Genomic DNA, 13,927 nt, shown 5'->3' with positions numbered 1-13,927 from the left:
TATAAGAATAAAGAGTAAGAAAAATTAAGAATAAAACAGGTAAAATGCCTCAGATGGTTTGTGAGAAAGGGCAAACATCCCTTTTGTGTTGCCTCTTTTTAGCTGGTTGTTGGGCAGATTGTTCTGCAAGAGAAAATGTGGTAACTTTGGCGCGCCTAGGTGGCTCAGTCGGTTAAGTGTCCAGCTTTGGCTCAGGTAATGATCTCATGGTTTGTGAGTTCAAGCCCTGCATAAGGCTCTGTGCTGACAGTTCAGAGCCTAGAGCCTGTTTCAGATTCTGTGTCCCCTCTCTCTGCTCCTCCCATGCTCATGCTCTGTCTCTCAATAACAAATGAACATTAAAAAGAAAAAATTTTAAAAAAAGAGAGAAAATATGGTAACTGTAAGACAGGAAAATGAAAATCATGGTCTTTCCAAATAAAAAGTGTCAATTTAGTCTCAAGAACAAGAAAAGAGCATGGCCTCCCACTCTGACAGCTACATAATTAGTAATATTTCCTATGATAACAAACATAGTTTACGCTATAATTATAAAAAAAAATTTATCTTACAAAAAGTGGCTTCAGTTTAAAATGACAATGACTTAAGTAGTAGCCAAATTTCAGAGGGCTCTGATGTAGCTATTTGTATTCCTGATGCTCCCTTTTACTTAAAGCCTACTAAGAAGATAAAATTACTTTCCCTATATTTCCCCATATGGTAAGTAGAATCTTACAGATTCGTGCCTATCAACCATAATTAAGTCATTTGAGTTCCTGGGCAGAGAGGGGTGGAGCTATGCAAACATGGGAAAAAGAGCCATTGCTATTCATTGATCGAACCATTAAATATGTATTTTAATGCCATAAGGTAGATCATTGTTTTCTTACATCCATCGTATACATTTTTTGCAAAGTAGAGAAATAATGGGCTTATTCTGCTTTTATAATTAAAACATCACTTTCAAAGTTTGTAAAACTCGGGGCGCCTGGGTGGCTCAGTCGGTTGAGCGGCCGACTTCGGCTCAGGTCATGATCTCACGGTCCGTGGGTTCGAGCCCCGCGTCAGGCTCTGGGCTGATGGCTCGGAGCCTGGAGCCTGTTTCCGATTCTGTGTCTCCCTCTCTCTCTGCCCCTCCCCCGTTCATGCTCTGTCTCTCTCTGTCCCAAAAATAAATAAAAAACGTTGAAAAAAAAATTAAAAAAAAAAAAAGTAAATATAGGGGCGTCTGGGTGGCTCAGTCGGTTAAGCGGCCGACTTTGGCTCAGGTCATGATCTCGCGGTCCGTGAGTTCAAGCCCTGCGTCGGGCTCTGTGCTGACAGCTCAGAGCCTGGAGCCTGTTTCAGATTCTGTGTCTCCCTCTCTCTGACCCTCCTCCGTTCATGCTCTGTCTCTGTCTCAAAAATAAATAAACGTTAAAAAAAAAAATTTTTTTAAGTAAATATATTTAAATTAGAAGCAATGTAGTATGATACTCTTTTCATGAAAATATTTTCTATCATTTATAAAAGAAAGGTAAAGAGAGGACAGTAGCCTATGATTATGTAAACTGTGGAAGGATAAGTTAAGGAGGGACTTAATACATACATTTAAATATATATGTATTTAAAAAATAGCCTGGGTGGCTCAGTTGGTTAAGCGTCTGACTTCAGCTCAGGCCATGATCTCACAGTTCGTGGGTTTGAGCCCCACGTCTGGATCTATGCTGACAGCTCAGAGCCTGGAATCTGCTTTGGATTCTGTGTCTCCCTTTCTACCCTCCCCCCTCTCCCCCGCACTCTCTGTTCTTCAAAAATAAATGTTAAAAAATAAAATTAAAATAAATACAGAGAAGAGTGATATAGTAGAGCAGGAACACTTTAATATAGCAGTTGGCAGAACTTCTTGACCATAAGGGCTGTGAAACACTACAAAGTATTATTTGTTTTCCTTTGGAGATTAAAAACTATACAGATAATTTTCCATTTAGATGTAATATTATGCAGAAAAAGAGGAACACAGGTAATTCTTCATTTAGATGTAATATTATGTAGAAAAAGAATTGGCTTAAATAATGTTTTGAGAGTCTCATTTTTTTTCCCGCTAGTATGAAGGAAAAAAAGAAAAAAGGGAGTCAGGACCAACCCTATATGTACAACTCTCAGCCTGAGTCCTTTGGGGGCTGAGTAGTTTTGAATAGCTCAGTTTTCTGGAGAGCTATGTGTATAACATTCCAAGAATTAAAATTTTGAATGAAAATATTGCTAAAATTGTATTTAAATTCCATGATCTTTATTCCTCCCTTCAGATTCCAAAGTTGTTTTTTTTGAATGAGTCATTCAAACTTACAGAAATTAAGAAGGAAAAGAAACAGCTATAATCTTACCACCTAGAAACCACTAGGAAGCGTACAGAACATAATTCAAGGCTATAAAATAATGAGATCCTCAGTCTACACGACTATTTTCTAAACCCTGTTACTATGCTGTATCTTATTATGCTAAATTTATACCCTTTTTGTCCAGTTCCAAAGACTAACCTCTTAACTTTCTCCAAAGATTATACCCTAAAAGGCCTCACAGTGTTATAATTTTAAGGACTCATACATCCTTCCACACATACATCCTTCACACACTGTTAATGATTTTTCATACTTTCCTTAGCAACAGATTCTGTTTTCAAAGGTATATTTTGTTTTTATGGCATCCCCACCACCTTTCCAATTTGCTGCTTTAAATTTGCTTAAGCTTGGTAACATCAATAACAAAAAAAGCTCACTGAAATCTTGTGAAACACAAAAAAGACTTCCAATGGGTGAAGTATATATAGAATTTGTGATATATATATATATATATAGATAGATATATATATATGGATAGATATATATCTATATGGATATATATATATATATATGGATAGATATATATCTATATATATATATGGATATATATATATATCTATATATCTATATATATATATATCTATATATATATATATATATATATATATATTGGTCATTCCCTACTCAACATCTCTGTTCTGACATATGTTACTATTCTGGTTTTGAGACATGAGCGATACAGCAATCCTGAAAAATCAACATACTTATAATCCAAAATGACTTACTAAAAATTGAGATAAAGACAGAAAGGCACATTACCCAGAGTCATGATACCTGCTCATACAGGAGCACAGAACAGTGATTACATCAGCAGAAAATATGTTCATATATTAGCTACAAAAAAAAAAAAATCCAATGTGCCATAAAACAGGGCAAGGGAGTTCCTAAGGATGTGGAATGTTTAAACAAGAAAAGAAATAGGCTTATTCAGTGCCCTGTACTAAAAGTGAGCCTCACGTTCAAAGAGTTAGGAGACTGCTCCCAATTCATTCTGGCCCAAAAGGGTAAAGAAGGCAGAACATCAGAAAGAATAAGGTTCGGAGAAAGGAGGCCAGGGGAGCTTGACACAAATAACAAAAGACTAGTACCTGCTTTCTTGTTTTGACTGGGGTTAGATCAGTGTATATAGAAGAAAGGTTGCCTTGAAGGGACACAGTGCTATTATTTCAATCTTGGCTGGGGTCAGACCTGCTTATCTTCTACCAAATGTAGATAAGTAAGAAGCCTCACAGAATGTTGGCAGGCATGTTGCTTTTAAACCTGATGACATCCTACTATCACTTCATGTAATATATAAAGTGTTTTTTTAGTTTGTGAGGTTGTTAACATGAAAGCTTCATTAACCAAGTTATCATGATTATTAAAAATTATTTGATTATAGTTTATTAATATCTAATATTAGTTATTTTGCCACTGCAGAACATATACTTGTGACAATTAAATGGGTAGCAATTAAAATTGTGCTTTTCTTCCACTGGTCTCTGTTCCCTACTAGATTCTCTCTCTCTCTCTTTTTTTAGAGGGAGAGAGAGAGAGGGTGCAAGTGAGCAAGGGGCAGAGAAAGAGAGAGAGAGAGAAAGAGAAGCAGGGCTCACCCGAAGGGGGTGTTCAAGCTCACTCGATGTGGGACTCGAACTCCTGAACCATGAGATCATGACCTGAGCCGAGGTCAGATGCTTAACAACCAAGCCACCCAGGCACCCCCAGACTCTTTTTTTTTTTTTAATTTTTATTTATTTTTTTAAATTTACATGCAAGTTAGTTAGCATATAGTGCAACAATGATTTTAGGAGTAGATTCCTAAATGCCCCTTACCCATTTAGTCCATACCCCCTCCCACAGCCCCTTCCGTAACTCTGTTTGTTCTCCGTATTTAAGAGTCTCTTATATTTTTGTCCCCCTCCCTTTTATTATTTTTGCTTCCCTTCCCTTATGTTCATCTGTTTTGTATGTTAAAGTCCTCATATGAATGAAGTCATATGATAGCTTTCTCTAATTTCGCTTAGCATAACACCCTCTAGTTCCATCCACGTTATTGCAAATGGCAAGATTTAATTTTTTTTGATTGCCAAGTAATACCCTGTTGTATATATACGCGGTGTATATATATATATACCCCCCACATCTTCTTTATCCATTCATCCATTGATGGACATTTGGGCTCTTCTTATACTTTGGCTATTGTTGATAGTGCTGCTCTAAACATGGGGGTGCATGTGTCCCTTCGAAACAGCACACTTGTATCCTGCGGATAAATACCCAGTAGTGCAATTGCTGGGTCGTAGGGTAGTTCTAGTTTTAATTTTTTGAGGAAGCTCCATACTGTTTTCCAGAGTGGCTGCCCCAGTTTTCATTCCCACCAGCAGGGCAAAAGAGATCCTCTGTCTCCACATCCTTGCTAACATACATGGTTGCCTGAGTTGTTAATGTTAGCCATTCTGACAGGTGTGAGGTGGTATCTCATTGTGCTTTTGATTTGTATTTTCCTGATGATGAGTGATGTGGAGCATTTTTTCATGTGTCGGTTGGCCATCTGGATGTCTTCTTTGGAGAAGTGTCTATTCATCTCTTCTGCCAGTTTCTTCACTGTATTATTTGTTTTTTGGGTGTTGAGTTTGATAAGTTCTTTATAGATTTTGTATGCTAACCCTTTATCTGATACGTCGTTTGCAAGTATCTTCTCCCATTCTGTCGGTTGCCTTTTAGTTTTGCTGTTTTGCTGTTTCCTTCACTGTGTAGAAGCTTTTTATTTTGATGAGGTCCCAATAGTTCATTTTTACCGACTCTCTCTTAAGAGAAGAAACACAATGTCACTCTGACCCGAAAATCTCTAATTCTTAGGATGCAAGGCATTGATAGAACCCAGATTGCAGCTTTGAGTCTGATGGCTCTAAAGGTGTTCCTGGATTGCTCCATGGGGATGAGGCTCTCAGAATAAGATATATATACATTTAAGACTGAACCCCCATTTCCACCCTTGTGTTTTTTTTTTCTCCTTAAGTCTGCTACTCCTTAAGTCTCCCTGTGTCCCTGTACTCTATCAGGCTAATCCGACACATCAGTATCTGAGTTTTTCAAGCTGACAGTTTATAGTTACTAAAAAACAAACAAATCAAGTTTGTAAAGAAGAAGGGATATTTACATGTAGTAAACATGGACTCCTGCCCTTTTTATATACTGCATCCAAAAAAAAATGACAAAAGTCACTGTAATTTATATTTAGATAATTAATAAGTGATTATATTACTCTTACATTCACTGTGTATAAACGTAAATGACAGCGTGTCTCTTAGATGCTTTGCGTACTAAGGAAAAAAAGTGGTCCTTGATAAAATGTAATATATGATCACACAAATTTGAGTACTATTTAAGCAAGTTAGCCATGACAACTCAAACTTAAGCAACATAGTATTTATTACCTTTACTAATCAGGAAAAATGCATGAACCCCCTAAACAATGTAGCATTTAAAAAAATTCATATCTACTTCCAACTATTCCATAGCTACTAACATTGTGGGTGCTTTTAAAAGTCAAAAACAATGAACTGTCTAAAAATATTCTGAATAGCAGTAATATCACATTGTGAATTTTATTTTCAAATTTTGGTCAATAAAGAACAGTAAGGTTAAGCAATCAAAAGAAGTACGAATAAAAGACATTCATATACACCAAAGATATGAATAGGACAGATTCACTTCCAGTTGATTCAATTATACATACACTTTTAACATATAAAATACATCTTAATTAGTCAAGAAACAGACCACATTTAGCACCAGGAAAGGAACTTTACTTTAGCGTTGTTTTTTTTTTTAATGTTTATTTATTTATTTTGAGAGAGAGACAGAGTGCGAGCAGGGGAAGGCCAGAGAGAAAGGGAGAGAAAATCTCCACGCTAATAGCGCAGAGCCCAATGCAGGGCTTGATCACATGAACTGTGAGATCATGACCTGAGCCCAAATCAAGAGTCAGACGCTTAACCAACTGAGCCACCCAGGCACCCCTTAACTTTAGCTTTTGATCATGACCTCAATATCTTGTCATAGAAAAAGAAATTTCATGGGAACTATATGTATTTATCACTGTAATTAATAAAAAATTAAAAAAGTAACTGTCGCATTATCAATATGTGAGTGATTCAGTGATTCCAGTCCTGAAAACTGGAACTACTTGATATTGCGCACAACTCTCCTACAGTGGTTTGTTTTCATCTCCTCCAATGCTTGTTCCAATTGCTGAACCAAATGGAGCAGAGTGGCTGGGTCTGTCTGCAGAACTTTGGTGTTGTGATCTCCATTCTGATTAAGGTGTAGCTTTATAGTCACTGATGGTTTTATCTGTTGCCTGAGGCTTCTGCTTGCAAGCTTCATTTTAAATGGAGTAAGAGAATAACTAATTACCATGCTGAACATATAATATTTATAATTACCTTATATCATATACAAAAGTCAAATTTCATATAAATCATAGACTTCAAAATGAAAAATGAACTTTAAAACCTTTGGAAAGAAAAAAGGCATGACAATGTATATGCAACCTTGCCCGGCAGAAGGATTTCTTAAACATGATATAAATTTAAATTATATAAAATTTCTTAAACATGATATAAAAGGCACAAACCACAAAGAAAAAAACCGATAAGCTGAAATACATTTAAATTATTAACACTTTCTTTCAAGAATACCTAAAGATGGTGGAAAAACAATGCACAAACTGATAAGATATTTTATGACGCATAGAACCCCCTCCCCCAACAAAAGATCAGTATTCAGAATGCATGAAATTTAATCAGAATGTTCTGATTAAAAACAACAACAAACCCCATAAGACCAAGAAAAATGTGCAGAAGACCTAAGTAAGCAATTCACAAAAGAAGTAACACAAATAGATAAACATAGGAAAACATGTTCAACTTTTTATTAGTAATTAGGAAAATGGCAATAAAAACATAACATACTATTTTACACATATCAGACTGGCGAGAATTAAAAACCTGCCCATGTGGGGCACTGCAAGTGATAGGAATGGGAACTCTCATCCACTGCTGGTCAGAGTGGTAAGAGAATAACTTTGGAAAACAATATAATAGTACCATCAATTACACTCCTAGGTATATACCTTGAGTTCTTACATACATACGTATATTCACAATAGTATTTGTTTCCAAGAGTCAAAAATTAGGAACATTTCAAATACTCTTTAACAACAGAATGGGTGTATTGAGAATATTCCTAAAAATAAAATGCTTACTAAATGTCAATAAAAAGAACAAACTACAGCAATATAAATTGTCATGGATAATTCTAAAAAGAAAATGTTCAATCAGAAAAGCAAGTTGCAGAAGAATACATAAAAACTAAAGTTTAATGAAAAAATGTGTTAAACTAATTGTTGCACCATATGCTAACTAATTTGGATGTAAATTTAAAAAAATTAAAAAAAGATAAAGTACTCACTGGCCAAATGGGGAAAAAAACCCAAAAACTATAAAGAAAGGATTAACATCAAATTCAGGAAAATGGTTACCTCAGGGAAGTGTGAGGGGTTGTAACTGTGGTAGGTCACAGATGGTTTCATTGTATTTCTTTAAAAAAAAAAATTTAAATTCTTTATTTTTGAGAAAGAGAGACACAGAGTGCGAGTGGGGAAGGGGCAGTGAGAGAGGGAGACAGAATCTGAAGCAGGCTCCAGGCTCTGGGCTGTCAGCAAAGAGCCTGACGCAGGGCTTGAACTCATGAACATCGAGATCATGACCTGAGCTTAAGTCAGATGTTTAACCAACTGAGCCACTCAGGTACCCCTCAGTGTATTTCTTAAGCTTGGCAATGGGTACTTGTTTTACTATTATTCTTTAAACTGAGTATCTGTAATCTTTATTTGTATGATATATTCTGAATTTTTTTTAAAATGTACTATTGACATATTTTTAAAAGAAAAAAAAGAAAACTACTAGAAACAATGGCTAACTTGAAAGCGAAGGCATTTAGCTCTAGCACCAACTGTTCTCTAAAGACCATTCTTCCTTAAAAGGAGCCAGGAGCTCCTTAAACGAGTAACTGATTAGAGGTCTGGGATAACAACTGTGCAAGACTGAGCCTGAAACATCTTGCTATACAGGAAAGCAAGATTGTTACCTAAAATTATTGGAGTCACGTCAAAAGGACAAGAAGCCCAACTGAAGAGACTTTTGAGTGAGCAAAAATCTAACCCTGAGATTTCAGGATTAATTTATACCACAACACAGAATATTCTGACTAATAACTTCTTCCAATTAATTCTAGGTGATCTGGCTTCCAAAAGAACCCACGATACCGAAATTTAATGTCTAAAAATAATTTGGAAACAACAGGTCAATCCCCTTGAGTGAGCCAGTCCCCAAAATAATACAGATACTTATAAGTTAAAGTGTCTCTTTAAGATCATTTCTCCAGTACAGAAAATTATAGATATGAAAGATAGGTAAACTATAAATATGATGACTGAAAATACTACTTATTGATTCACTTACACATTGTTTATACTTCTTTTTCCTCTATATCTGCATTGATAGACAGGGACCAAATGTATCTAGGTGTATAAACCATAAATTTTTCATCCAAAGACTCAATCTATCCTCAAACTTTTACACAACATAATATCTAAATTAATATCCTTTACAAATAAGCATCTATATCATTCTTTAAAATTTCCAGGTGAAGGTTATACAACATCCCTAACAAACACCTAGTAAGACATATTTAGACCTAATTTTTTTCTCAGAAATGAATTTCAAGGACAGTACTACAGGATAAAGAACAGTAGCCCACAAGGTTCCTGATTAGGACTTATGTTCTGTCCTTCTCTTTGTAAAAATAACAAAAGCAATTTAAATGGATCAGTCCTAAAGGTAAATCGTCCCTCACCAATCTCAGATGCATTCAATTTACTTATGTTATTAAGTGCATTAATTGTGCTGGCAATTTATGAAGGGAAATGTTTCTACTAGAAACTGAACTATGATGATTAATGTATTTCTCATAAGCAACTGCACAATTAGATGGTAATTGTCCATTCACTACCAGTGTCCATGAGACAAATCAGTTACTCAAAAATGAAACATCCTGTAACTTGTCACTAGTTTCCTAGCAATTCAGCTGATCTTCATCTGACAAGTCTTCCTCCTATAAAGAAGAATCTACTCCAATTAAAATCCCTTGTAATAATTTTGACTAATGAGCTCAGAAAATCAATTAGTTCTCTAAGTAGCTTTTTTACCCCTTAAACGCATTTTACCACATGAAGCAATATTCATTCAGTATACACTCAACTTTAAACTATATTAGTTCTTGCAGTAACACACTATTCAAACCCATTGCACTGGGTAAATGAGCTCTCCCAAGTTTTAGAAAATTCAATTGCTTGTTTCTAATTTCTAAAAATGTCTTCATAATGGAAAAACTCAATGCAAATCAATAAAGCCAAAAAAATAACTTCTATGGGCTACCAGAACCCAAAAGTCAGAAATTACCCACACCCAAGAGAGAGCTAAAGATTTACAAGATAAATTACTACTGAATCTCATAAACATGACCATCTCACATCTCCTCCACCTGGTTATTATGAAAGGACCTAAACATAGAAGCTTGGCCACAGTGATCTCCTCCTTCCCATAGCCCCACAGGATTTGCTGCTTATGATGTCTCCCAAGAGCACGAACTGTGTCTGATTCTTTAAATCCACAATACCTAACACATGATAACTGTACAAGAAATATTTGATAAATAATTTAAGAAGCTACTTACCCTCCCCCACCTTTTTTTATATTCAGCACTGAATGCCTATTATGTACCAGGCATTGTGCTGGGGACACAGTACTGAACAAGACACAGTACCTGCCCTCATAGAGCCTACAATCTGGTTTATACCATACCCTGTGTTTATACCTATTCAAGCACTCATTACACTGGATTATAACTGCTAAACCCTCTAACTGAATTTCTGTATCCTGTTTGGACCATCTTACCACCATTCAAATCAGGAAGAATCCACTATAACAGTAATTTACAAACTTTACTGCAAATTAGAATTACCTGGGTAACAAGTGGAACTCTAAAAAATTCTGATGCTCGGACCAAACCCCATAACAATAAAGCAGAATCTCTGGGGCGGAACATAGATACGAATTTTTTTTTTTTTTTATAATTTTTTTTTTTTTTAACATTTATTTATTTTTGAGACAGAGAGAGACAGAGCATGAACGGGGGAGGGTCAGAGACAGAGGGAGACACAGAATCTGAAACAGGCTCCAGGCTCTGAGCTGTCAGCACAGAGCCCGACGCGGGGCTCGAACTCATGGACTGTGAGATCATGACCTGAGCCGAAGTCGGACGCCCAACCGACCAAGCCACCCAGGCGCCCCACGAAAATATTTTAAGACTATCCAGGCCTTTCCAATATGCAGTCAAGTTTGGGAACTAGTGTGCAACCTATTCAAAGCTCATTCCCTTATGCTTATGCTGCCTCCTCTTCCAAGAACATTAACCCTGGTTTTCTCTATTTATTGACCCTTCTGAAATTTTACCTCCTTTTGTTTAAGCTTTCCTGGATTCTGCAAGCATCCACTGAACGACCTAAGCCATGTTTGTGAAGTACAGTACATAGCTGTAACTTTATGTATACAACTATATTCCCCCCCTCCAGTAACTTATAACTATCTGTAATTACTAGTTATTTTGAGAACACCTAATATCCCTGAGTATATAACATCTTTTCCAATTGAGAAAATGTCTCATACTTCTTTTGTGTACCAATGCATTTGGCACAGCTCTAATCAGCAAATGATGACATTCAATAAACATCTATTAGCTGTCACTGCTTGATAAAGGGCTACATACAAGAGTCTGAGAACTCCCTTTTGGTTATCAATGTGGCTTTGCAAATGACTGAATCTTACAAACGTAATGTGTAAAAGCAGCCAGACACAAAAGAATATTTACTGAATCATTTCATATATAGAAAGTTAAAGAACAAGTAAAAGTATGTATTTGAAGTCAGGGTGCTCGTTAACCTTTGGAAAGGAAAGAAGGAGAATTGGTAAGAAGCAAAGAGGATGCTTTTGGGGTGTCTGTCATGGGCAAGTCTTGGTTTTATGGGTGTTTTTACCATGTGATAATTCACTGAGCTATACAATGACGTATGCACTTTAATCCATGTATGTTTTGCTTAGGCATAAAAGTTTTTAAAAATCAAATACTGCTTTAAAAATTTGCATGACCATCTCCTTACCAAAAGAACCTATTTGTTACAAACTTTGCATGTGAAACTGATGTAAACACATTAAGCATATCAGAAAATGAACTATTTGTAAAATGGTCTCAGAATAAACATTAAAAAAATAAAGTTTCAAACCAAAGTTCAGTTAAGGTGGTAAAGAATACAATAAGCCTGAGGACATAGAACCAAAATTAATCTTATAGTTTGTCAGGTGGCGGGGGGGGGGGAACCATACCTGTACATCTAGTCTCCATTCAAGGCTGTGGTAAGTGGGAAGGTCTGGTGCCAATTCACTCAGAATAGTTCTGATCTCTTTTCTGTTGTCTAGATAAAGCTGAAGCAATAATTTGTTCAATTCTTCAGAGAATCCCAGAACAAAAACAGAATCTTGGAAATCCAGTTCAGAAATCTGGAAGTGAATCAAGTTTAACAGAACATCAAATTTATGTTTGTCTAGAAATGCTAAAATATTTAATATACACAAAAGAATATGATATCTAATTCTTTTCTGCCTGGTAAAAGAAACAACATCCTTTATAGAGATAACTCTTACCCACTATTTTGAAGTCTGAGTTTGATACATAAAAATACTTGTATTAAAGCATAAAAAGAATTATTAAAATGCCCAGTTTCTCAGGGTGCCTGGGGGCTCAGTCGGTTGGGCCTCTGACTTCAGCTCAGGTCATGATCTCACAGCTCGTGGGTTTGAGCCCCATGTTGGGCTCTGTGCTGACAGCTCAGAGCCTGGAGCCTGCTTTCGATTCTGTGTCTCCCTCTCTGCCCCTCCCCCACTCGTGCTCTGTCTCTGTCTCTCAAAAATAAATAAATGTTAAAAAAAATTTTTTTAAATGCCCAGTTTCTCTCCTATTCTCCGTCAAGTCAGATACTGCTAATATGCAAAAAAATAAAAAATAAAAATAAAAAAAAATCATTTATTCCTCCCCCTTCCTAGGATACCCACTATTGTATATGGCTTAACAACATGCAGAATTAGAGGGAATTCCAATTTATACTAGCAAGAGGCTTTCATACCAGCAGATCACATTACAGCCATATTGTTTAGGCATGGCTTCACTAAATCAATTATAAACCATTAACAACATTACTAAAATAAGCAGGTGCCTGCCAAGGCTATGATGCAGAGTATACTGGAGCTTTTTAAGGTTGAAGAAATACAAACACTCCACAGAAGCCCTTACCATAAGCTTTGAGCTTTCAGTGAGGAGGTATGTTAATCCTTCCACACCATGCTGGACAGTGTCACTGCTCACATTTAGTTTTCCTGGGAAAAAAGAAAAAAAAGCAAATAAATTATTGTGTGATATTTATCCTTGTATTCAAATTCTTATTTAGGAATAAATATTATCCATTATTCCATATTTGCAAACACTACGATGAAAAATAATGACTTAGTAATAGACTCCTGTTCATTCTCCACTGCTGGACAAATGCTTTGGGTATCTGCCGCCGTGTAACCTTCTTTTCAAAATGCAGACCCGTGGAGACAGACTAGCATCAGACATAACAGTCCTTAGTCCTTCTCTTGAATGTCCAGCTACTTCAAGTCTGGCATAAGTGGAATTCAAGGGCTGACAATCTCAGAAACTACCCTGTCCAGCAGGGAAAAAACAATACTGCAGCAAAAGCGGATATTTGAACTAATTATAACCAAACACTTGTATGATATTAATGGCTCACCCAACTATTTCACACGCTTTGGTGCATTTAAGCATCATAGTATCTTTGGCATTTGTCCATTTTACGGATGACAACACCGACTTAATAGAAGTTTTAAAAATCTCAAAGCTACTTAGGGGATGGGCAGGATTTGCGCCCTGAAGAGCCTTTCTGCTTTTATTCTACCACAATGAGAACTAGACCATTGGAGCTGCAAAAACCCCTATCTCTCCAGGGTGCCCAAGAATGGCCCGCACTTCCCCGCGAAGTGCCTCTCCCAGGCTTACTGGCGGCGCCTTCGTAGATCTTGGGGTTCGAGCCTCGCCTCAGGAATTCCACCGCAATCCGCCCAAACTCGGCGACCACTGCAAGGGAAACCAGGAGACCGTGAGTGCCGGGCACACCCCTTGTTCCCCTCCCCAGACCACAGAACACCACCCTCCGCGGCCGCGTCCCCTGACCCGTGCTGTCCACTTGCGGCAGAAAGGCCAGGTGCTCTTTATGCTCCTCCGAAAGGTCCAGCAGCATCTTCCCAACTCAGAGGACTTTACTCGGCAGTGTTGACCCCGCCCTCGCCACTTCCGGGGCCAGCGTCCAAACGCAAAGAAGCTCCGGCTTCTCCACATCCCCAGCTTTG

At 37.0% G+C, this 13,927-nt stretch overlaps 1 protein-coding gene across 1 annotated transcript; it reads right to left on the bottom strand.

Annotated features, from left to right (window-relative positions):
- Nucleotides 1–6,297: 6,297 nt before the first annotated feature.
- Nucleotides 6,298–13,899, bottom strand: COMMD2 (COMM domain containing 2). The gene is made up of 5 exons (XM_007086313.3): nt 13,752–13,899; nt 13,578–13,655; nt 12,813–12,895; nt 11,849–12,022; nt 6,298–6,725 (listed from the first exon to the last, which is right to left on the bottom strand). The coding sequence occupies exons 1-5, from the start codon at nt 13,816–13,818 to the stop codon at nt 6,528–6,530; spliced, it is 600 nt and encodes a 199-aa protein (XP_007086375.1). The 5' UTR covers nt 13,819–13,899; the 3' UTR covers nt 6,298–6,527.
- Nucleotides 13,900–13,927: the final 28 nt, after the last annotated feature.

The sequence above is a fragment of the Panthera tigris genome, chromosome C2 (assembly GCF_018350195.1).
Source record: "Panthera tigris isolate Pti1 chromosome C2, P.tigris_Pti1_mat1.1, whole genome shotgun sequence".
Classification (NCBI taxonomy): Eukaryota; Metazoa; Chordata; class Mammalia; order Carnivora; family Felidae; genus Panthera; species Panthera tigris.
Note: the sequence above shows the minus strand (reverse complement) of the source record. Positions and strands in the feature narration are given on the sequence as shown.

What these genes read in the sequence shown, in the direction of transcription:
- COMMD2 (XM_007086313.3), bottom strand. Translation starts at nt 13,818, where the DNA reads ATGCTGCTGGACCTTTCGGAGGAGCATAAAGAGCACCTGGCCTTTCTG. An exon ending in GCCGCAAGTGGACAGCACGG is followed by an intron (nt 13,656 to 13,751) that starts GTCAGGGGACGC and finishes TTTCCCTTGCAG; the next exon opens with TGGTCGCCGAGTTTGGGCGG. An exon ending in CTGAAAGCTCAAAGCTTATG is followed by an intron (nt 12,023 to 12,812) that starts GTAAGGGCTTCT and finishes ATTCACTTCCAG; the next exon opens with ATTTCTGAACTGGATTTCCA.